Genomic DNA, 22,126 nt, shown 5'->3' on the forward strand with positions numbered 1-22,126 from the left:
AAAAAAAAAAAAAAAAAAAAAAAAAAAAAAAAAAAAAAACAAAGAAAAAAAGGACAAGGGATATCCAAGCGCAGCCTTCGATGTAATTGAGCTCTAGACCAGCCAAAGCATTTCAATCCATCCGTGAAACCGGCAACTTGGAATTGCCAAACTCTTTATAGGAATCGCGACGCGTCGATATCGACCTGAACAATCTGAACGGTGACAAGGCCAGTATACTTACTTTGATAAAATCGAACATGCCGGCCCATAAACTAAAGTTGGGACACTGTCTCCAGCCCCGCTGGTGCATCACCGTTCGTTGGTATACACAACCACCAATCAAGTATACTGCAATAGCAATCAAAGCACTAGAGACATGTTAGCCAGCATGACCGATGAGACTGGCCGGTAGTATACTCACATCACACCAAACACGCCGCCTGGTCCAAGTCCGTCCCCGTTAGGACCAGGCGCAATGCCACCGCAGGCAGCAGAGCTTCGAATTTCGAAAAAGTACGTGCACTGATCCATAGTGCCCACAAAAGATGCGGTGGCCTGGGCTGCAGGTGCATCACGATCGCAGAGGAAAGACATGATTGTCGACTTAGTACGTGAGCCGTTACCGATGAAGTCGCCAGCACAGGGTGAGCCGTCGGTGTAGTTCAAGACCAGCTTGCGACCACGGAAGAAGGGGTCTGATGCTTGTTGTCTGTCCATATACCCATCAGTCTCTATAGTATTTGCTTCCAGGCTGATCGTAAAAATAGAACATACCCTATCGAGTATACCTTGCCTTCTTTCTCATAGTATGCGCTGACGTTCTTCCACCTCGAACTCTCGACCCCCACCACATCCTTAACATCCTCAACGACAGGTGCGCAGATATTCAGCGTAAAGTTGGCGTTGTAGTCATGGCCCTTAGCATGCCAGCTCTCATCCCGAGTGTGTTTATGGGTTTTCTCGCCGCCCTTTGGTAGTACCGGATATACAGACAATGAGCTCAGATCGTAGTACAATCCAGTGGTCGGAGAACGTGCGACACAGGGCGAAAGGACATCGTGCGATCCCGAATCATCCGAGGCAGCTGCAACTGGTGAAAATGGAGCGAGAAGGAGAATAAACTGAAGGAGAGGGCTGGTCAACAGCTTCATGGTGTCGACAAGTCACTTCGGTGGGAGGGCGGGCGCTTGACGATCACAACGACTGGAAGGGTATCAGTGGAATAAGAACAAAAGAAACAGTATAAAATGGAATCCTTGATTGTTAATAGCTAAGAATATATCAGCAAAGTCAGCAGGAGTAATAAAAGAGAGACGTGCAAGGCTGCTGATGGAAGATGAGACAGCAAGCATCGGGCGACTTGGCAGTCTTGCATCTCCAAACAGCCCCAATGCGGAGAAGTTGGGCAAGGCGGATTCCCGGCCTCCGATCTCGTTCCCTCGACCATCAATCACCACGCTCAGGGGAAGCTTGATCGCAACTTTTTCGGTTTTCGAGACTATCAACCAGGGTTATCCTCCCGGCAATTCCGTGCCAGCATCACGCTGAGCTCAACCCCTCCGTCATTGCAGAATTCTCTGTTTTGGCCCTGCATCCCCACTTTGCATCGCGTTCAAGATGGCATCCAAGAAGGATTCCAAATCCACAATCCCCATTCAGCCCGTGCCAGAGAAGCGTGGCTATGAATTCGCTGGGCCGTATGTTTCTAATATTATCTGACGGCGATAAAAGTTGGTTCTAACAGTTGGACAGAATAGGAGCTTTCGGAATCACCTTCGGCCTGCCTGTCCTTATTTATGGCTTCACCTTTTTCTGTAACGATGTTTCCGGTTGCCCCGCGCCGTCGCTGCTTCACCCTTCGACCTTATCTACCGAGACACTGAAGGCGGAGATTGGTTGGCCTGAAGGAGGAATCGCGGCCTTTTACGACACCCAGGTCACCCTGTGGGTGTTGAGTTACTACGCCCTCAGTCTTGTGCTGCAGGTATTCCTTCCTGGCCACGAGGTTGAAGGTACCGAATTGGCATGTGGAGGGAAGCTCAAGTATAAATTCAACTGTAATTATCCTGCCTCTTATGGTTCTCATCATATCTGACTTGATGCTACAGCATTCCTTTCGGCCGTTTTGATTCTTTCCGGGCTCGCAGTCGGCACATACATGTACGGTGCGGATTTGGTGGTGTGGACTTTTCTTTGGGACAACTACTTGCAGGTCATCACAGCCAACCTGGTGATTTGCACTGCTATCGCTGCCTTTGTCTACGTGAAGAGTTTCTCCGTCCCCGCCCCTGGTCAGCGCAACCCGGAACTTCGACAGCTGGCGCCTGGTGGTCACACTGGCAATGTCTTGTACGATTTCTTCATCGGCCGAGAGCTTAATCCCCGGGTCAAGCTTCCTATTCCGTTCGTCAGCGACACCGCGCGGACAATCGACATCAAAGTCTGGTGTGAAATGCGACCTGGTTTGCTCGGATGGATTATCTTGAATTTGTCGAACATCGCCCGTCAGTACAGAACGTTCGGTTATATCACCGATTCAGTCGTCCTCGTCACCGTGTTCCAGGCATTCTATGTTTTGGATGGCCTGTACATGGAACCCGCCCTCCTGACCACGATGGATGTGATTATGGATGGGTTCGGTTTCATGCTTTCCTTTGGCGACATGGTTTGGGTTCCGTTCATCTACAACTTCCAGTCCCGATACCTCGCCATGTTCCCGCTCGAGCTTGGTGTGTCCGGCCTCGCTCTTGTCCTGGGTGTGACTGCTGTTGGCTATTCGATCTTCCGCGGCGCCAACAACCAGAAGAACCGTTTCCGCAGCAATCCAAACGACCCTCGCATCAAGCACATCAAGTTCATCCAGACCGCCAGTGGATCCAGACTGATGACCTCCGGCTGGTGGGGTTACGCCCGTCACATCAATTACTTGGGTGACTGGGTCATGTCGTGGGCATACTGCCTACCAACGGGTATGGCGGGCTTTGCTATTATCCAGAGCATCGACCCATCCACCGGTGATGTGGTAAAGCAAGCCGTACAGACCCCAGAGGCTCGTGGCTGGGGAAACATCTTTACTTATTTCTTCATGCTGTACTTTGGGGTCCTGCTCATTCACCGTGAGAGACGTGACGAGGAGAAGTGCAAGAGAAAGTACGGTGCCGATTGGGACCGTTACACTTCCCTGGTCCGCAGCCGGATCGTCCCAGGCATTTACTAACGGCATCGCCTGCTTTTCTTTATTCCTGGGTTGAAAATACCTTTGACTGTTCTTTCAATTTTTGATGCTGGTTTTGGTTGAAGGAGTATTTCTACTCCAAGCTGGTCAACCTATGCACTAAAAATGGTTCTGTTGGGTGGGAAAGGAAAAAAGTCCTGTACATTAGGCATGAGATCATTCATTGTCAGGCGTGCGTACTTGACGCACGCCTGATTCTAATCTTTTTGGTAATAAATAATATATATCTTCTGTTTCGAGAGCATATCGCTTCAGCGTTTCCGCTTCTTGGGATCGACCAGGACATCCAAACCCCAGTTTTCATCTCCTGAGTTGGGTATCCAGCCTTTTAGTACTCGTTTAGCATCTTGCATTGCTTTGTCTCGCGCGTTAGTCGGCTTTGAAGACAGCAAGGCTCTTTTAAGTTCCTGATAAGTAGACGCTTCAAGAACTCGTCGAAGGTCATCGGCATGCAATAAGGGATCTTCAATATCTGCAACAGAATGAAGTTCATCGACGCCCGGATCCCGTAAACGTGGTTCTACCTGCCCAGAATGAAAACCCGGCGCCTGCAACACACCACGCAGAAGGCTCCACAACTTCGCCCTCGAGAGGGCCGAAGCGCCACGCGCCAAAGGCGAGGATGCACGGTTCCCTTGTTTCACTCCGTTGATGATGGTTTCATAGAGGCCTGTTTTTGAGCCGCGCAGTACTGGCAGAGACTTGGAGCCGTTGTCTAGTGTGGGGGGTGTTGGATGGGATGGTACCGATGGGGCGATTGTCCAGATTGCAGATACATTTCCAGGTTTGCTTTTCTTGTGTGTTTCTTGTGTGAGGGTGGTGGGTTTTGGTTTAGCAAATGGCCAGAGTGACTCGATTTGTTCGGTTGGGACGGGAAGGATTTTGAACGGTTGGAATCTATAGCCATAGCCATAGCCATAGCTGTGCTTGTCCTCATTTTCAGGCCATAATCGACCATTCAATGCCTTCATCCGGCCTGTTTCACTAAACGACCTCTCGCATCCCACTCGGCTAATCTCTTCCTCGGGTAGGATAACGCCTTCCAAGTACGCATTTCTCGTAGGCGCAACGAGCAGACTAGTCTCATGGGACAACAAGGAAGAAACTTGCCGTAAAGCAAGCTTATCCGAGCACGACTTGCTGCGTGTAGATTCCGCATCCATACGCGCTGGTTTGCGACGGACCACGCCTAGGATGGAGAAGTGGGCACGGCCATCTAAGAGGTTTGTGGAAGGGTCATCATCTTCTGAATTTGAAGCATTGGGATCTGGTTTGGGTGGTGTGACATCCCATGGTGTTGCATCCTCTTGGGCTGCCATGCAGAGTTCCATGCTTGCATCACCGCATGGAGCGCAGGTGCAGTACATGTAGATTTTTATATCAGGGCAGAGTTCAAATGGAGGCCATGCATGATCTGGGTCGTTTGTACTTCTCCGGCGGATATATGGAGAGACTAGAGGGTTGCCTTTCGAGTCATCTTCTGGTAATAGTTCTTTCAGCTTCCTCTCCTGTGTCAGAAAACCGTGGCATTCATTCAACAGCCAGTAGTTGAAGGCACGGATGGCCAGTATTTCAGCATGGCAGTCATGGAGTACTAGACCTCTGCATTGCGATATCTGAGAAGCTGATAGGCATTTTGCACCAGTTCTGACAGAGTTAGACTCATCAATAGAGACTATTGATCACAAGACGCAGACGTACGTGACAGCCACACAAGTCAATTTCTCAGATAAAGTATTCTCTCCTGGTGATAAGTTAGCTAGATCCCTCAACATATAGAACAACCATCCACTCTACACCTGGGTAATACCTTTCACAACCACAATAGCACTCATAGGAATCCACTCCCTCGATCCATCAGGATGAATAGTCGGCTTGCTACGCACAGGCAGACCCTCGAAATGGGTATGCACCAATGATGCTATACGGGACGATAACGGGGGTTTCGGGGTTTCGTTCTCCATCTTCCTGACCGTAATCGATCGGACATTCCTTCACCTATACCAATGTGAATTTTCAACAAGTCGATAAACCCATCATGTTGACTCTGAGGTTGTCGTCGCAGAATAGAATATCGACATCACGTGGTTTCCTACAGATATACCTTGCTGAGTCAGCATATCATAGGAATCGAGTCGAGATCTGATCTTCTTTAACTTACTTCTTCATCGCAATTAAACCACTACAGACCAGATAAACCTGCATCCAAGACCGTGTCAAAAAAACCTTAGCATAGCAAATCACCAAAATGGCCGACAAACTTCGCACACTCCAGAACCTCGAGGCCATGCAGGCCCGCTACGTCGGTACCGGTCACGCCGACACAACCAAGTACGAATGGACGTCCAACATCGTGCGCGACAGCTACGCTTCTTACATCGGACACGCCCCGCTTCTGTCGTATATGGCTGTTGGAATGGGCGAGCCCAAGGAGAAGGTGCGCGCGGCGATGATCGAGAAGATGGTTCGAGGGGCTGGGAATCCTCCTGAGGTTTGTCTTTCTTTTCCTCTCGATTGAATCTCTAGTCTGACTTTTTTTTCTTTCTCTATAGACGCAGGAGTAAGCGGACTTAAAGGTGTGAATTTTCGCTATCTACTACTTTCCATATCAGCCCTGCGACGGTTTCGCATGACGCTTCGAGGTTTATTGGGTTCGCCTATCGCGCTGGTTTGCGATCACCTCTTACCCTAATCGCTACGATATTAAGAGAGTGAAGGACTCGGATTCGTTCAGAGATATAATGATGGTTCGGATGGGTTGTATCGAATCCTGTCGTATACAAAACCATCAGGCTGGGACACTGGGTCGGGGATTCTGTCCTCAAGAACTTGTACTATTACGTGTTAAGACATGATACCACGGCATATTCGCTGTTCAGCTAGGTGATGTTGGATCCTAGGTATAATAATTCAGAAATGAAACATGAACATGAACCTACTTATTTATCCCATTCGTGTTCAGGTATATACTTTCGCTATAACTAGACGCTCAACTATAACTATACAAACAAGAACGCTGTCCAGAATTCTGCCAAATATCAATGAATAGTACCATCACAAACAAACCCAGATCATTTATCCTCCCCAACTCCAGCCTTACTAGCCAGCCTCGTATTCTCCGCCTCCAAAGTCCCTACCAACTCAAGCCATTGTCTCCGTTCAGTCCGAAGTCTATCGACCTCCTTCTTGAGCTCCTCAATCTCCCGACGCATTGCATCCGTCTTACTGCGGTCTCGGGATTTCTCTTCGCGTTTCGCATCCTTCTGCGCCTGGGACTCGATCTTGGACGTGAGCTTGAGCTGTTCTTTCTCGATCTTGCCTAGTTCCTTGAGGAGCTTGGATTCGGTGCCGAACAAGCCCGAGGCTGCTTTGTGCATTTGGGCTGTTTCGAGGTTGGAAGATGACTTGTTGCGATTGTGACTGTGGTTGATGTTGCTGCTGGATGGGGAGCTGTCGGGGGGTTTGGCTAGGCTGCTGGCGCTGCTGTTGGGGTGCTCGCTGCTTGATAGCTCGCCTTTGGGTTTCTCTTTCTCTTTTTCTTTCTCCTCCTTCTCCTTCTCCTTTGCTTCTTTCTTCTCTTTCTTCTCTTTCTTCTCTCTTTCCTTTTCTTCCTTCCTCTCTCGCTTCTCTCTCTCCTTCTCCTCCTTCTCTTTCTTCTTGTCTCTGTCTTTCGTCTCTTTGTTCTTCTTCGGATCTTTGTCTTTCGGTTCATCCTTATCTTTCTTGGAATCTTTTTCCTTGGAATCCTTGTCCGGACGTTCCAGGTGTAGTGATTCAATCTCAGCACGGACCGTTTCCAGTTTACTTTCGACATCACGTTTCCGCTCAGCCAGTTTGGCGAGATGTCTCTCGTTGGACGTCATCTTGCCCTTCTTGTCCATTTGCATAATCTCAGAAGGCGGGATAGTATGTCCATTTTCGATCGACGCGAGACCCGAGTTGCCAGACATGAGTGATGCTTTATCAGGCGAAAGGTGCGATTCGGCATCTCCGTTGTTCTGGAGGGATTTCTTGTCGGATAATGTCTGGTCATCAGTTGTGTGCTTTTCGCCGAGTTGCTGGGATGATTCACGCGAGTGTGAGTGTTGTGGTATGTAGTCAAGGACTGCCTGCGGTGCGTATCTTTCTAGGCCTGCGTTGAGTAAGTAGGCGAAACTGGCGATGAGGCCGTTGTGTGGTTCTTCAGAGGCCGAGTCGTATTCAGAGTCTGAGTCGGAGTCTGAATCTGTATCGCCGTCTTCTTGGTCACTCTTTGCTTCTCTGGGTTGCTCGCTTTCTGGCTCGATCAGTGGAGTATCTCGACAAACCCAGTCGAGGAACTTGACGGTATCTGAGCAGATACTCTTTGGAGTGCCCTTTTCTACCATCCATCGTGGGATGTTGCCTCCAGGATCACTCCTGGTCACCATGATCCACTCGACGGGGTTTGATTCTTCTGGATTCTCAGACGGCGCATCCTTCTCTTCACCTGTCGAACCCGAAGAGCCAGAGCCAGAAGAACCCTCCCCATCCCTCTTCACCGGTATCTCCCTCACCACCTCCACAGACTCATACTCACCCCGAATATATGCCTCACCCGCCGGTGCATCAGGATGCGAACAAGGCTTCGACACCGTCATGCAACACCTCCCCCCTTCCAACCCCCCCACATCCCCCTCCCAACTAACCCCCAACACCACAAAATCCCTCGACGTAGTCGGTCTTGGAAACCGAGCAGAAACATGATACACCTTCACCGTCCCCAGAACACTCTTCCCCGCCTCGTCCATCACACTCACACTCTCAATCTCCTGCTCCGCCCCTATCCCCCGCACCGCTTTATCCGGTATCCCGCCTCTCCCCATACACTCCTGATTCGCCTTTAACGTCTCGTCCATCTCGCTGGAGAATTTCCCCTTCCACGTCGAAAACGGTAGGCCCTCGTGCACGCTCCGCCGCGCAAACCACGCCCCCCTCCCATCACCCCCCGCCAGCTTATACACGGGAATCGCGAACGGGTTATCCTTCACAGAGCTGATTTTAATCGCCTTCCCCCATTGCTGCTGCAGCGACTGGATCTCTGGGTCCGAATCACTGACACGCACACTCGAGTTCGATACCCGTGCTAACGCCGAGTCGGCGGCGACGTAGTTCGGATCCGGAGGCGGGGACTCCGGGATCGAGTCGACGATTAGTTTCGCCTTGTTGGATATATCGGTGATGTAGGCTCGTAGTTCATTTTGTGTTTGGGGGACTTCGGCCCAGGGTGTTGGGGAGAGACATTGTAGAGCTTCTTGGAGGGAGGACATTGGGTCTTCTGTTCTGCGTGTTGTTGTAGGTAGTTATCGTCGTTCAAGATAAAACCATCTCACGAGGAAAAAGGTATGCAGAAAAGGTAAAGGAAAATAAACACGGTACAGTAGCTGCTTTCTGTACAAGCAATGCAATGCAGCCGAAGTCGTCAGTTGAGTTTGAATCTCCGCATTAATGACTGCCGCCTTGACAATGAGGTGCTGACGTCATGATGCCCATTGCCTCCACGACATCCGGATTCTACAGAGTACAACATTTGATCTTCTAGCTATTGTCGAGTAAGGATTCGACCTTATTAAAGCATTTATAGGGCGCTAGGGAATAAAATAATGACGCAACCAACTAGGTACTTTTCATTCTTGCTTTATGTTTTCTCAATTACAAAGTCAAAACTAGATACATCATGCAAAAGGGGAGAACGAATCGAAAAGAAGCAAGCATAGCCAGGAGTGAAAAGAATTCAGAGGCCAGCCTCGTTTTTCAAACTGTTGGAACGAAAGTGCCAGCATCTTATTCCCGCCAGTCCCAACACTCCACACAGTGAAGGTGAACTAGGCGAGTTATCCAGGAAATAAAAAACCAGCCTGGATAGTAGGAGATGAGTCTACCAGGTCATTCACAGTATATGATGAAGAGGTAGTGAAGAAAGCGCTTGTCAGTATCGCTGGGTGTGATCAACAAGGTCACAGACCAATGCGTTGTCCCAACCTTTGCTCGAGTCAGTCACGGACGGATCTCGAGCTCGACACGATCAAGACAACTTCCTCCCCTACCTACATCCTCATAGACTGTGTCGACCAAAAAGAAAATGCAGTCACAAAATATCTCAGACATAATGTGAACTGCGCTGTCGCGGGTGCCCCCACCATCTAAGATTAGATGGCCAGCCCAGTACTCTGTACCAGGAAGAGGGCGTCGACAGAAAAGGACAAGGGTGACGATGGTGGTACCAGTCGCAGCATCGCGCCTCAATCCAGATCTAACGAGCCCGCGACAGGAGAAACGAAGAGAACGTAAACATTCTTCATCCAAATCATATCCCAGCCGTGAGGCTTACCAAGTCTTTATGACATATATGCGGGATTGAACAAATGGAAATCCGCCGAGGGAACATAAGAACAATCAAATAGCCGACCCGCGCTTCTTGATGCAATGAAGGAAACAAAACGCTAACACTGGCTCAAAACAAAACATATCAAGAGAAATCACATGGTTCGCATAAGGAGGGAAGAGATTATGTTCTGAATCAAAACAAGATCAAATAAAATGCAAAACAGAGAGAAAAACAAAAGCAAAAGCAAAGACGAGGTGGAGTATCATGAGTTCGCAAATCAATCAATGGGTAACGCCGTCACTGATGCCAATTAGTCTGATGTCTGTGCATGGGTGGAAGGTCGCCAGCGTCGTTCCGGTGATCGTGTATTTCCGGTGCAGAGGGCACAGGAGAGCCATGTTCGGTTTGTCGATGCCAGCCCCGAGATCTAATCCAAGACACGCCAAGTCAGGGAAAGCGTCAACATCAAGGTTTCTGCTTGATGGGCTTTTTACATCGTTGTCCCGTATGGCAATGCGAAATCCTGGTATCGATCACCCCAGCCAAATCCATTCATACCTGCCATCGTACTGCAAGGTTGAATGAGCATACTCGGTAACGGAAGCGCGGCCATGGCGGCAGAGGTCTCCGGGGCGCTATAGTACTGCGTCATGTTGTACGGCGAGGTGGTATAGGGCTGGGTGTAAGACGGGGTCGGGGAAGGGAGCTGAACTTCATCCAAGCCGCTCAAACTGGCCCACAGGTTAAGATTAGAATCGGCAATGTTGGTCGTGGGTGGGCTGGATGTAAGTACTTTCCACGGCTCCAGAGGCGCAGCTTGTTGCATGGGGTCTTGCCACCATGTCTCTGGGCCGGTCGAGCTTGGTAAGAGGGGAGCAGGGCGCATCACGTCAACCACCCGGGGAGGCGGTGGAAGCAATGGAACAAAGAGGCCCATGATAGCAGCCTTTGCTTCCTCACCGCGACCACCAAGCAGTTCTCCTGCGCCGTCTTCCTCCAATCCTTCGAGCGCTTGGGCGTTGGTGCGGTAGACAAACTTGTTGGCGGCTTGGACGAATTCCTCCTGCAACTTCTTCAACTGACTTGCTTTTTCCGACCAGTCCCAAGTATTGGCAGCAGCATCGACCGAGTAGATATCCTTGTGAAAGTCGACGAGGGACTCGATGGTTTCGGGAGTCAATTTGAAGGCGACTTCATTCTGGGAGACCATGTCGACATGCACGACGTACGCTTCCATATGGATCATCTGGTAGTTGAACAGGCCCTCGACGAGAGGGTTCTCATCCTGGCGGAGGTCCGACTCGGGGGCCTTGGGGAACATGAGGGAGCATAGGGTCCAAATGGCGTTGGGCGACGACAGCGTCTCGGTCAGGCATCTTGTATGTTGGGTGACATTGTTCAAAGGTCGCTTGACCCTATTGACCCGCTTCAAGGTTGCGGTCAACCAAGACTCCACCTTGGTGTTGAGGACGACATTGGGAGAGGATCGTGGCGCAAAGGCAGCGGCCGACGAGGGGAGTAAGACTGTTGGCATGATGATTGAGGGTGAGACTCTGGGCGAGGGGCGATACACTCGACTGATGCGAAGGTATAGAGGGAAGGAAAAAGAAGTTAATCATAAAGGCGACATTCGCCCACACAGAGTGTAATTTTTTTTTTATTTTTTTTTTTTTTTTCCAACACGATCCGAATCCGATCCAGAGGAGGGGTATCTTGGGAATGCACCAGGCGGGGAGACAATATGGATCCCAAGGGGAAATTTGTAGTTGAAGGAAGGTGGACGTATAGATGAAAAAATAAAATAAAAATTACAGTGCGGGCGAACGCGCAAAGAACGAAAGGAAGAAGATAAAAAGAGAGGCAGTTGGAAGGTGAGAAGAGAAAAGAAAAAAGAAGAGAGAAGAGAAGAGACGAAGAGGGAGGAGGGGCGGGAAGAACGAGAGATGACCCGAAGAGGAAATAGGAGGATGACGGAGGGAAAAGTGAAGGATCGAGTTGGATATATCAACCACGATGTGTTTTTTATTATTATATTATATTATTTTGAGTCAGGAGTCAGGAAAAGAAAATATATATATACAGGGAAAAAAGAAAAATCAAAAAACCGGGTATGGAATAATATGACAGGATGGTATAGCTGCAGACCGAGAAAATCAAGTGTACTGTGGGATGGATATCACGGCGACTTTCCAGGGCGGAATACCGATCGTACGGTTACCAGGTATTGGCCACATCCTCGTCCGTCGCCCGGCCTCTCCGTCCGATCTGCTTTTGACTCTTGCATATTTGCCCAGCCTAGTGAGATGCAGGCGTCCAAAGTGGTAAGAGACTATCCGGGTGGAGAAGGGATGGACTGGATGTAAAACCCAAGACTGACGCTCCCAGAACACACACAACCAAAGGGATTCACCTGGCAGGCGCCCATCCACGGGGTTGAAACATGATTTGGGGTTTCTTGATCACCAGTCGATGGTCGATACTATCCCAGTCCGTCCATACCGTACAATACAGACAGACAGATCTGGGACTGCAGAGAACTGCAGCAGACCCAAAAGGGCAGCCTGGCTAAGCCCCGATGATCCGCACTGTGCGATGCATCTCGGGTCGTCCGTAGGGGCAGAAGTAGTAAGAACCTGCTGTATCCATGATTCATACTCCACTACGGACACAGTACGGCTTCATGTGGAATCGTAGACTCAGGTAGTGTTGTTGTCGACTTCGTTTTCAGGTCGGTCGTGTAGAGGATGACTTGCATCCGCCACAGGACGAGCGGAACGCAAAGGTCAAAAGAATGGATTTATGCTGAACTCAGCTGGCAAGTGCAATGCAACAGTCGGCAGCCAATCAGAGAGGGTCTGAATAAGAACCATGGCGTCAGTTCACTGCAGTCTCTTATTCTCGCGTGAGCAGGAAGAAATTGCATCTGTATGTCGGACACGGCTAGAATAGGTAGACATGCCGTGGTGACTGTGCATATTAACTACATGAATATACATAGTACAGGCTACAGTCAATACAGACTACAGAGTAAAAATGAGTATCTGATAGAATGATAAGATTATGAATTAAGATTGATCATTTATAAAAGTCTAGTCATGAATCAAAAGATGCTGCTTCCTTTCAACAGGAAAAAGGTGCTGTGGTCTAGTGGTATGACGTCACGTTGTGGCCGTGCCAGCCCCGGTTCGATTCCGGGCAGCGCCAGTCTGTTATCTTTTTTATTTTCTTTTTTATGCCATATCCTTCAACTTGAACTATGGTACTGGGTTGTAGGTTAATTTTTGCTTCTTATACAAGAATATTTCTTTTTTATATTTCTTTTATCATGTCTACTTTATTTTATTTATTTTTGATGATGTCTTGATCAGCATACGATAATACGATGTAACATCAGTATCCGACCTGTCGAATTCAGCTGAAGGAGGGTCAGCATCGTGGAGCCCGCATCTGGTCTTGGGCCTCTTCAGGCCAGGGATTCGTTGCCGGCCATCAGTCCGGTCTTTTATGCCGCTGCGCCCATCCCTGCTGCGATCTGCGATTGGACTGAGCCTCGGATTCTAGTCTGAAAGTACTGGGCTGTACAGGTAATGTATGTAATGCAGTCTAGTGGTGTCTGGCTGGTTAGGGGATGGTAGAAAGACCTCATGATCTGCTCGAGTAGGAAGGAAAATCTCGCATGTCAACTGATGCTGGCTGTGGATAGACTCGCTGGGAATGGAGGATAACTCTCCACAAGCAGGCAGATACATATCGCAGCATGGAAATCACATGAATCAGATTCCCATTCACTGTTGACTAGATACTTGATACAGTATGCGGGGTCGGTTGGAGTCGGTTGAATAAATAGAATCTTACAATTTACAGAGGTACTCCGTACAGTGGGAAATGGACTGTACAAAATAAGGTGCGTCGTCAGCCTTTCGGACTAAAAACTCTGCTGTAGGAATGCGACATATCACAAGAGATTTTGATGGGAAAATACATCCACTTCCCTGCTTTTACAGAACAGATACAGAATGTCCTCCGTGGTGGAAAGCGTGGACGGTGGATATCGGGGATGGCCGTCACTGCGCCACAGGTGGAGCCACACTTGCCTTGCCACAGATCATGGCCTCGTGGCGGTTTCTGCAGAGACATGACAGCTGAAATCTAATATTAGTGATAATATCATATCATTTATAAAATATTTCTATAAGAATATGTAGTAGAGATCATACAGATGTGATGTCATGGATGGATATCGAACAGACTAGATATATACACGACTAACAACGACAATCCCAACACCCAACCATTTCCAAATCAAAACAAACACTAAAGAAACATACAGTAGTGCATTGACATAGTAATAATAATAATAATAACAAAAATAAAAAATACGGAACCACACCCCCGAAAAGGCCAAAGCAATGCGCATCCCTGCCTGTCTCAGATGGAGCCATTCCTCTCGCGATGAATGGCCCTCAGGCGCTTCCATCACACCTGCTAGTGCGTGCTAAGGGTGCTGACACCGCATGGGCATTCAGTCATGTGCTCACACTTTACCTTCTTCGGATGCCCATCGACTGTTCTCGACTTGGACCTTTTCTTGATGTTCTAGATTAGACGAGAGGAGAGGTTCAGGAGATGTTGATCATGGATGTGTTCCCCGTGCAGGGTTTATATAGAGGTCTGGGATGTCGTAAATATAGTAGGACTTGGTACTTGTGTATCTGTTCGGTTGACTTGCTGCATTTGAGGTATGTTTATCATATAGCTTTGTTGACAAATCTTGCATCATCCCTGACTGCTATAGTTATATCAACATATAGATTGCTTACCTGCAATCTAGAACAGACATGCAGCAGACTTGATACACTATCTAGTAGGTATTCCAGACCAACATTGATCATTCGTGGCTGAGAATTGACATCATATTACACTTGCTGTGATTCTCGCTTAATTGAATGATTATCCAGAGTCTATAGTAGGATACCTTCATGGCATGTGTACTTTGGAGTCGTGGAAGCTACACCCTAGTGTTAATGAAGGCAACGAGGCAGTATATTGAACAGTATGAAGAATGGACTATTAAACAAGCTCTCTTATTTTTATATCATGGACTTTACCTGGATGCATTGAACGCCTATTTAGCAATTATGCTTTATATGAACAGATGAACGGTACTTTTGAAGTTTAATGTACACTTTTGATATAGAATCATTATCTGAAAACTCCAATATAGATTTATGTGTTTAAAAATATCGAATATTTCAACTGTATATCTAGACTATTTCTCACTGTCGTTTCGATGCTGTTGTTAAGAGTGGATCAAAGAGGCATCTATTCCATATTTCACCGACTTGGTAATTAGCACAGCAATGATGGCTATTATATAGCATCTTAAATGATACCATTGCCTAATAGAGAGCAATTCCAGCCATCTGCATAATCTATCGCACAACTAAGCTTAGATGACAACAAAATACTTCCATAAATTTAACGGGTGCGATTCGATGGCTGGACTTGACATAGTATATTTATTTGATATAACTATCCTATACCATCTGCAGACTGCCACTGTCGATTGTATTTCTCTATCATATTGATATATCTGTGCCTTTGAGGTGAAAGAGGAATGACAACACTCGTGCAATAGAACCAGAAATAACCGGGATCTAGGGCATGTTAATGGCAGATGGCAGAATATGACGACTTACTAGAGAGAGAGAGAGAGAGAGAGAGAGAGCGATTCTAGGACTGGTGTCTTAAAATCCTAGTAGGTTAAGGTAGTCTTTTGCTGGTAACGCAGCGCTATATTGCTAGAACGCTTCCTAGTGAGATGCCAGTGGCATATACCAGACAAAGAGGGATGAACAATCTGCAGGCTGAGACGAGCAAAAGGCCAAGCAGTCTATAATTATCCTATCCTGATGTTTTACGTTCAATCATGCTACTCGTTTGGCCATGTGTTAACCAAGAAGATAGACTGGGAAGTATACATCGCCGACAGTATCTATGGGTTAATGATGGATGAACCAGGTAATGACCTGAGAAATAGTCGTTCGATGCATTAAATGGTAGCATATACAAAGCCAATTCATAATGTATTGGATTGCTGACCTTGATCATATCTTATATTCTGGATATCATGTCATATTTTACAGATTATCATATCCAGAGCTTGAGTAGAGCATCTATTCATTATTATGTGATACCTGTGGATTGAAAAGAAACATGGTCTGAAGAACTACACATAGAATTGATGGGGGCTGTATACACCCAGTATGTCTGTTTAAAAAAAGCCTGCAGAGGATGAGATGGATCCATAAAAGTGGAATATGTGACAGGCTGCTCTATACTTCTGGTAAACCACACCTGGTGCATGGCTACTAAGACAATGTCTATATAACTATGGATTGATCAGTTCCAACATAGACCTACCATAGAGAGAAAGAGAGAGAGAGAAGAGAAAGCAACCTAGAATACTAGACTTGCCTATAGTGCAGTGTATATCGCCAGGATGCTCCCTGGTGGATGGCCACGACAGCAGCAGACTTACGACATAGGCACTGGGCAAGACTCATGGCCCAATCCACATTGGACAACTGACTTGGGCGATAATCTAGCATTCATTCAGACACTGGAAGAATTAGCAAGACAAGCTCATATAATGAGACGGATAGAGCGATGATAGGGTGTATAGATCAGATGGTAGTCAAGAGTCGCCACTTGTCTACATCCATCCAAAAGCTGATGTAGAGGATAAAGACATTGTGTGTCCAGCATAATCATACATCTAATTGTTGAATGCAAGTCAGACGATGACGACATCATCTTGCTGCGAAACTGATATGCAGCCCAATCGACAGGATAGTATGACAAGGCGCAGGAGAGATGGAAATGCAGACCAGATGCGATAGTTTCACAACAACAGTTTGCTTCGCATTGATTCTGCGGATGACAGACTCGGTGTGACGATGAGCATGCAGCAACGCATGCAATAGCCAGCGGGATTAGACTGCTTGATATCTCTATGAAAAACGATGATTAGCAATAACACACTGGTTAGGTACAATTGGCAGTAACATGACAGCAGACTTGCATCTGGCACTCTTTAGTATCCTCCAGATAGTATCAGCATACTGGTGCCCTTTGATAATCTGTTATTCCGATATATCTGCTATCTGCTGCAGATAAACCGTAGACATGAGCTGTCCAAGTCCAGATTGTCTGTTCTCGATGAGTATGCGAGAGATATAGTCACTGAATTGCTGTCTGTATTCGAGTAGAATGATATCTAGATAGTGTCAACATCGCCTAACGATAGCAGACTGACAGAAACAGCCGATCAGCAAAATCTGATAAACCAGACGAACCACGAAAGACCAAAGAAAGCCCTCAACATCGCCACGAACCAAGAGATGCAATCATCCTTAATTTTAAAATTTAAATGCGCAAAAAGCGTGTATTTCTTTTTTTGGATCAGAATTCTCGAATTCTCGACGGGTTGACTTTGGCGACTTTTGGGTCAGGAACAGAAGAACCAACAGTGGGACTCGGCAGTTATCCGTGGGAATAAACAATTATGGTATGCGTTTATATCGCAGACTATTGCGCCATTAGACTGACTCGTGGACTATCGTGGATTCTAGAAGTCGACATTCTATTATTTTCTCTCATTTTTGTCTTGCCATCACGCCTTGAGTCAAGACAAGACAAGACCAGACAGACAGCAGACAGCGTCCTGCAATCAAACAGACTCAATCTTCAGTCTATCATCTGTATTCTGTTTATCTTTTTATTGATAAAATAAATAAGAAGAGTGAAACGACAGCATCAATACTATCGACTAGTGTGCTGTGGGCCTGACAATCCTAGCCCTTTTGACTCACTCAACGAGTCAACACCAGACTAGCTGGAAAATTCTGATATCAACAAATCAACAACTACTGTGTACACCGGATCTCAATTTTGGAGATGGTCTATGGTGTGGTTTTGCTGTCTGCACGGAGTAGACTGCAAGGGACTTGCGGGTGACATTATTCAACATATCAATGCAACATTAACCTTGCATCAGATGATAACAATTAAATTATATCATAACCATGGCAATAAACAGATAATAATAACAACAACAACAACAGAATAAACAGAATAAACAGAACCAAATAAACAACCGTTCAAGCGAATAAATACTATGACGTGAATACCCCTGAGTCAAGTGACCAACCTAATCCTCTTCTCCTCCTTGCCGACCGTCAATCCCCCAAATGTCTCACTTGACCAGAACAGTCTACACAGATCTTGCGCCGGAGAATTCGTCTTTTTCCTCTTCTGTGTGGATCTTAATATCACTAGGTGGCAAATTATTTGTTTTTCTCAACTCTGGGTTCTTCATCCCAGACTCTAAGACTTGGGTTCCTCAGGTACGTCCCTTCTGGGTCGGAAATCCTGGGTCAGGAACACGACTCAATCACCTCAAACTCTGAGATGGAATTCTTATCCATTGCTCATACCGAAAAGTGAATACTCAATAGATACAATCAGATCAAAATCTGTACGACACTACCTACACCGAACACACTCTAGGGCCTTCTGTGGAACCCCAAGGCTTCTCCCAAATCCAATTTGGGCCAAAAAACAAGATTTTCTTTCCTAGTCTTTGCCCTCTCCTACACGGCCGAAATGGATCCAAACCCCGCTTACTCGCCCTTGTCGATCATCGCCCTAGTCTGAGATTAATCCCGCGAAGGGAACGTGGTTACACTTTTGCTCCTGCACTTTCATCTCGACCCTGGTTGGCTTGTCTCTGCTTGACTCGAGATGAGGTTGCAAACATCACATGTTACCGAGTGACTACTTCCGACTCTCCAGCAAGGCGGGCGTCCCTGCGCTGCCTTTGGGTGTCAATTCGGAGGTACTCTCCATGTCCTTCTCGCGCTAGAGGGTTAAGGCTTCCTCTTAGCCAGTAGTCACCGAGGCTGGCCTCCACTGTTGGAGCCCGGGAGGGATTTTCCACCTTGTTCCCCAGAGGGTCAATATCCGTTCCCCGCAAAGAGTGGAAATCGTATTCGATTGTCCGAACCGTGGTCGCCTGGTTGATAATAATAATTCTTAGGCCATCACTGACTCCATCAGACTATCGTTCATGATAGTATTGGAGTTCACAGTGCAGTGAATTTTCCAGCTGGTTGCTGCTAGACTCTTCAATGGCATGCACCCTAGCCAGGTACTAACTCCTCTCGCCGCCTGCATCCAATCACTGCGTTCGTGTAACACCGATCAGCAAGTCAATTGGAGCGTGCAGCTCGAGCTGCCAAGGAATAGGATGGTTATTGTCAGATGCTCGCTTTACCCTGAACGATAGGTTTTTGCGCTGATCACCGAGGTCGACAACCAGAACCCAGTCCTCCCCGTCATCATATCTGGGTCAAAATAGAGATGCGGCCTGCAAGTCGCAATTTCCCATTCCTCTCATTCGTTCCCCCGCAACCTCCTAATGCCCTTTCGTCTTGGGCTAAACCATAGATTGCACGGCTCTCTCCGGCCGGGCAGAGCTTTGCTCCATCTTGAGCCACTTCTCCGCTGACAATGCTACGACTAGCTATCGTGGTAGCCATGGCTCGAGCCCTCTCCCCTGCGCCGATTGTATACGGGCGCGGCTCTCTGTAACCGAACAACGCTTCTTCCCGTTGATATTCGATCATGGTCCCAAAAGGGTAATACCTCCGCTACTTTGGGGAGGAAATCCCAACGTTCGACGGGGTACCACTGACATCAGTAGTCTGTCCCGTAGTACCAAGTAGTAGATGGAACTAGTTAACTCGTCGTAAAAAAGAGTCGACGGACCTAGTTCACATGTGGGTACTGAAAGTCCTCGGTTTGCTGCAGCCAGCAATTTAAAATTTCTGTGGAGAAACGCAAGAAGCAAAGCACTTGCTTTTGCACGACTGACTTATAAAAGGAAGCAAGCCCATGCGATCTCCATCCGATCTGTAGTCAGTCGCGCTCTCCAGAACGTCAACTTGCTGGCCCATCCACCCCTGTGAAGAGCATCCACCCAGCATGCGTTTCTCAACTCTTCTTTCCACCACTCTCTTGCTTTCCAGCACCTCGCTGGCTAAGCCCGCCGAAGTCTCGTCCCAATTGGGCAATGCCTCGTCACAGGGGGCTTCGCCAGATGAGCAGCTTGTAGCACCTCCCACGAGCGCGGCCGCCCAACCTACTCTGGCCGAAACCACCACCGCAGCCTCGAAGCCAACGGCCGATAACATCCTACAGGGCCCCGAGGAGCCGGCCACTACCACTGCCGCCGTCCAGCATCCTCAACAGCAGCAGCAGCAGCAGCAGCAGCAGCAGCAGCCCAATGACCAGCAATCCGATTCCCAGGCCGCCGCGCCAACGACCGAAGCCGCTATCCCGCAACCCAGCTCGGCCGATGCCACCACCGCAGGTGCCACCACAACCGGAGGAGATGGTCTTTTGGGATTCCTGAACCCGTCCCAGTCCAGCGACTCCAGCGCTACCGAACACCAGGCAACTCAATCCAGTGCTGCCGCTCCCGAGCCTTCTGCACAGAGCTCTGACACCAACACCGCCGCTGCCGAGTCTACTACTCCCGAGCCCACTACGACAAAGGGTGGGTTGGGTGGTATTTTGGGTGGAGGAGACAGCTCCTCTACCTCGACCAGCAGCTCGGCAACCGCTTCTTACACTCACATCAGCGGTGACCCAAGTGGTAACATTCTGCAGGATCTTGGAAACTCGTTCGATGGTCTGACTGGTCTGCTCTCGCCCACCTTCCTCAAGGATGTCGAGTCTTTCTTCCACCACTTCGCCTACCTGTTCGATGACAAGACCACCGTCCAGACCAAGAACCTGGTTGATGTTGGTTCCTCGTTCTTGACCAAGGACTTGGTCAAGGAGGTCAACGGTCTCTTGACCAACGCCAACGACTTGTTGACACCTAGCTTCGTTAACGAGACCTCTTCGCTCATTAGCGAGCTCGGACCTCTTATCACCCCTGGCTTGTTCAAGAAGGTTTCCACTCTGTTGGATAACGGTAATGACCTTCTCACTGGTGACTTCGTCAAGGAGGTCAACGGTTTGATCGGCAACGCCAATGATTTGTTGACGCCAAGCTTCGTTAATGAAACTTCTTCGCTCATTAGCGAGCTTGGCCCGCTTATCACTCCCGGCCTGTTCAAGAAGGTTTCCACTCTGTTGGATAATGGTAACAACCTTCTTACTGCCGACTTTGTCAAGGAGGTCAATGGCTTGATTGGCAATGCCAACAACTTGCTCACTCCTGAGTTTGTCAAGGAGACTTCTTCCTTGATCAAGGCTGTTGGACCTATCCTGACACCCGAGTTGCTCAAGGAGGTCAACAACCTGCTCACCAACGCCAACGATCTGTTGACATCGGACTTCGTGAAGGAGACCAAGTCGCTGATCAGCGCTGTCGGACCGCTCCTCACCAAGGACCTGTTCAAGAAGGTCAACACCTTGTTGAGCAACGCCAACGACCTCTTGACCCAGGACTTCGTCAAGGAGACTTCCTCCTTGATTGGCGCTGTCGCCCCTGTCCTCACTTCGGATATGCTCAAGGAAGTTGGCGGCTTGCTCAACAACGCCAACGACCTCCTGACCCCCAACTTCGTCAACGAGACCCAGGGACTCATCGGCAGCGTCGCCCCTGTCTTGACCCCCGACGTTCTCAAGCACGTCAGCGGCTTGTTGACCGCCGCTGGCTCGCTCCTGACTGATGGTTTCGTCAAGGAGACCCAGGGTCTGGTCGGCAACGCCAACGACCTGCTCACCAAGGACTTCGTCAAGGAGACCCGTGACCTGATCGGTGACCTCTCCCCCGTCATCACCCCCAAGCTGCTCGGAGAAGTCAGCGACCTCTTGAACAACGCCAACACCCTCTTGACACCCAAGTTCGTCAACGAGACACAAGGCTTGATCTACGAGGTGTCCCCAGTCATCACCCCCGATCTCCTCAAGCAGGTCAAGGGTCTCCTGGGCAACGCCAACAAGCTGTTGACCGACAAGTTCGTCGACGAGACCTCCACCTTGATCGACAACGTGTCGCCCGTCGTCACTCCTCACCTGCTCGAAGAAGTCGGCTACCTCGTCGGCAACGCCACTTCTCTGTTGACTCCTAACTTTGTCAACGAGACCAGAAACCTGATTGACGACGTTTCGCCGGTTGTGACTCCTGATCTTCTCAAGGAGGTTGGCGGTGTCCTCGACAACGCCCACACCCTGCTGTCTCGCAAGTTCGTCAACGAGACTCAGACCTTGATTGAAGATGCTTCCGAGGTAAGTTCCCATTTCACCCTAGTCAAATCAAAGATATAGAAAACCTAACAAATTACCAGTTGCTCCCTGCTGTCGTCAAGATTCTGGGCACGATGTGAGACGAAATTATCGACAAGGCCTTATGAATGATTAATGGAACGAAGTATATTTAATAATGACACCTAATCATGTGCCCCCGCGTCCCACCCCATTGAAATGGTGGGTGGATGGATGGATGGATGATATTTTCATGTTTCTGGAATTTTGATCGTGGTGTA

General features: G+C 48.4%; 9 protein-coding genes and 1 non-coding gene across 10 annotated transcripts in view; 6 read left to right on the plus strand and 4 right to left on the minus strand.

Annotated features, from left to right (window-relative positions):
- The window catches only part of ASPWEDRAFT_128798 (putative vacuolar sorting receptor (Mrl1)), a 2,220-nt gene extending 888 nt beyond the window's left edge, over window positions 1-1,332 (minus strand). The window contains exons 1-3 of the mRNA XM_040829245.1: window positions 757-1,332; window positions 404-691; window positions 131-350 (exon numbers count right to left, since the gene is read on the minus strand). Coding sequence (XP_040693105.1) covers window positions 131-350; window positions 404-691; window positions 757-1,133 — 885 coding nt within the window. The 5' untranslated portion in view covers window positions 1,134-1,332. The remainder of the gene's footprint in view (window positions 1-130; window positions 351-403; window positions 692-756) is intronic.
- Window positions 1,333-1,599: 267 nt separating this feature from the next.
- Window positions 1,600-3,199, plus strand: erg24B (c-14 sterol reductase; the record flags this gene model as incomplete). The annotated part of the gene is made up of 3 exons (XM_040837282.1): window positions 1,600-1,679; window positions 1,735-2,039; window positions 2,091-3,199. 3 exons carry the CDS (start codon window positions 1,600-1,602, stop codon window positions 3,197-3,199), a joined length of 1,494 nt encoding a protein of 497 aa, XP_040693106.1.
- A 269-nt stretch (window positions 3,200-3,468) lies between these two features.
- On the minus strand, window positions 3,469-5,181 carry ASPWEDRAFT_169280 (tRNA-specific adenosine deaminase; the record flags this gene model as incomplete). The annotated part of the gene is made up of 3 exons (XM_040830424.1): window positions 3,469-4,864; window positions 4,919-4,961; window positions 5,028-5,181. 3 exons carry the CDS (start codon window positions 5,179-5,181, stop codon window positions 3,469-3,471), a joined length of 1,593 nt encoding a protein of 530 aa, XP_040693107.1.
- Window positions 5,182-5,465: 284 nt separating this feature from the next.
- On the plus strand, window positions 5,466-5,781 carry ASPWEDRAFT_169281 (splicing factor 3B subunit 5 family protein; the record flags this gene model as incomplete). The annotated part of the gene is made up of 2 exons (XM_040830425.1): window positions 5,466-5,708; window positions 5,770-5,781. The coding sequence occupies 2 exons, from the start codon at window positions 5,466-5,468 to the stop codon at window positions 5,779-5,781; spliced, it is 255 nt and encodes an 84-aa protein (XP_040693108.1).
- A 507-nt stretch (window positions 5,782-6,288) lies between these two features.
- ASPWEDRAFT_104096 (uncharacterized protein) lies at window positions 6,289-8,508 on the minus strand (the record flags this gene model as incomplete). Its single annotated transcript, XM_040827621.1, has 3 exons — window positions 6,289-6,731; window positions 6,975-7,652; window positions 7,719-8,508. Coding segments are annotated over 3 exons (1,911 nt in total), but the record flags the coding sequence as incomplete, so codon positions are not given.
- A 1,545-nt stretch (window positions 8,509-10,053) lies between these two features.
- Window positions 10,054-11,097, minus strand: ASPWEDRAFT_169283 (uncharacterized protein; the record flags this gene model as incomplete). The annotated part of the gene is made up of 1 exon (XM_040830426.1): window positions 10,054-11,097. One exon carries the CDS (start codon window positions 11,095-11,097, stop codon window positions 10,054-10,056), a length of 1,044 nt encoding a protein of 347 aa, XP_040693110.1.
- Window positions 11,098-12,696: 1,599 nt separating this feature from the next.
- On the plus strand, window positions 12,697-12,767 carry ASPWEDRAFT_t57. The gene has a single exon. It is a non-coding gene; the product is annotated as a tRNA-His (tRNA).
- A 1,459-nt stretch (window positions 12,768-14,226) lies between these two features.
- ASPWEDRAFT_37220 (uncharacterized protein) lies at window positions 14,227-14,782 on the plus strand. Its single transcript, XM_040834631.1, has one exon. The coding sequence runs from the start codon at window positions 14,543-14,545 to the stop codon at window positions 14,720-14,722; it is 180 nt and encodes a 59-aa protein (XP_040693111.1). The 5' UTR covers window positions 14,227-14,542; the 3' UTR covers window positions 14,723-14,782.
- Window positions 14,783-17,587: 2,805 nt separating this feature from the next.
- Window positions 17,588-18,741, plus strand: ASPWEDRAFT_374377 (uncharacterized protein). Its single transcript, XM_040834679.1, has 2 exons — window positions 17,588-17,971; window positions 18,083-18,741. Exons 1-2 carry the CDS (start codon window positions 17,816-17,818, stop codon window positions 18,515-18,517), a joined length of 591 nt encoding a protein of 196 aa, XP_040693112.1. The 5' UTR covers window positions 17,588-17,815; the 3' UTR covers window positions 18,518-18,741.
- An 869-nt stretch (window positions 18,742-19,610) lies between these two features.
- ASPWEDRAFT_169284 (uncharacterized protein) lies at window positions 19,611-21,967 on the plus strand (the record flags this gene model as incomplete). Its single annotated transcript, XM_040830427.1, has 2 exons — window positions 19,611-21,869; window positions 21,929-21,967. The coding sequence occupies 2 exons, from the start codon at window positions 19,611-19,613 to the stop codon at window positions 21,965-21,967; spliced, it is 2,298 nt and encodes a 765-aa protein (XP_040693113.1).
- Between the last annotated feature and the right edge of the window lie 159 nt (window positions 21,968-22,126).

The sequence above is a fragment of the Aspergillus wentii genome, assembly GCF_001890725.1.
Source record: "Aspergillus wentii DTO 134E9 unplaced genomic scaffold ASPWEscaffold_2, whole genome shotgun sequence".
Taxonomy (NCBI): Eukaryota; Fungi; Ascomycota; class Eurotiomycetes; order Eurotiales; family Aspergillaceae; genus Aspergillus; species Aspergillus wentii.

Bases quoted from the DNA above. Each gene is read 5' to 3' on its own strand.
- ASPWEDRAFT_37220 (XM_040834631.1), top strand. From the start codon at position 14,543: ATGGCATGTGTACTTTGGAGTCGTGGAAGCTACACCCTAGTGTTAATG.
- ASPWEDRAFT_374377 (XM_040834679.1), top strand. From the start codon at position 17,816: ATGTCTCACTTGACCAGAACAGTCTACACAGATCTTGCGCCGGAGAAT. The intron at 17,972-18,082 runs GTACGTCCCTTC...AATACTCAATAG, and splicing joins CTAAGACTTGGGTTCCTCAG to ATACAATCAGATCAAAATCT.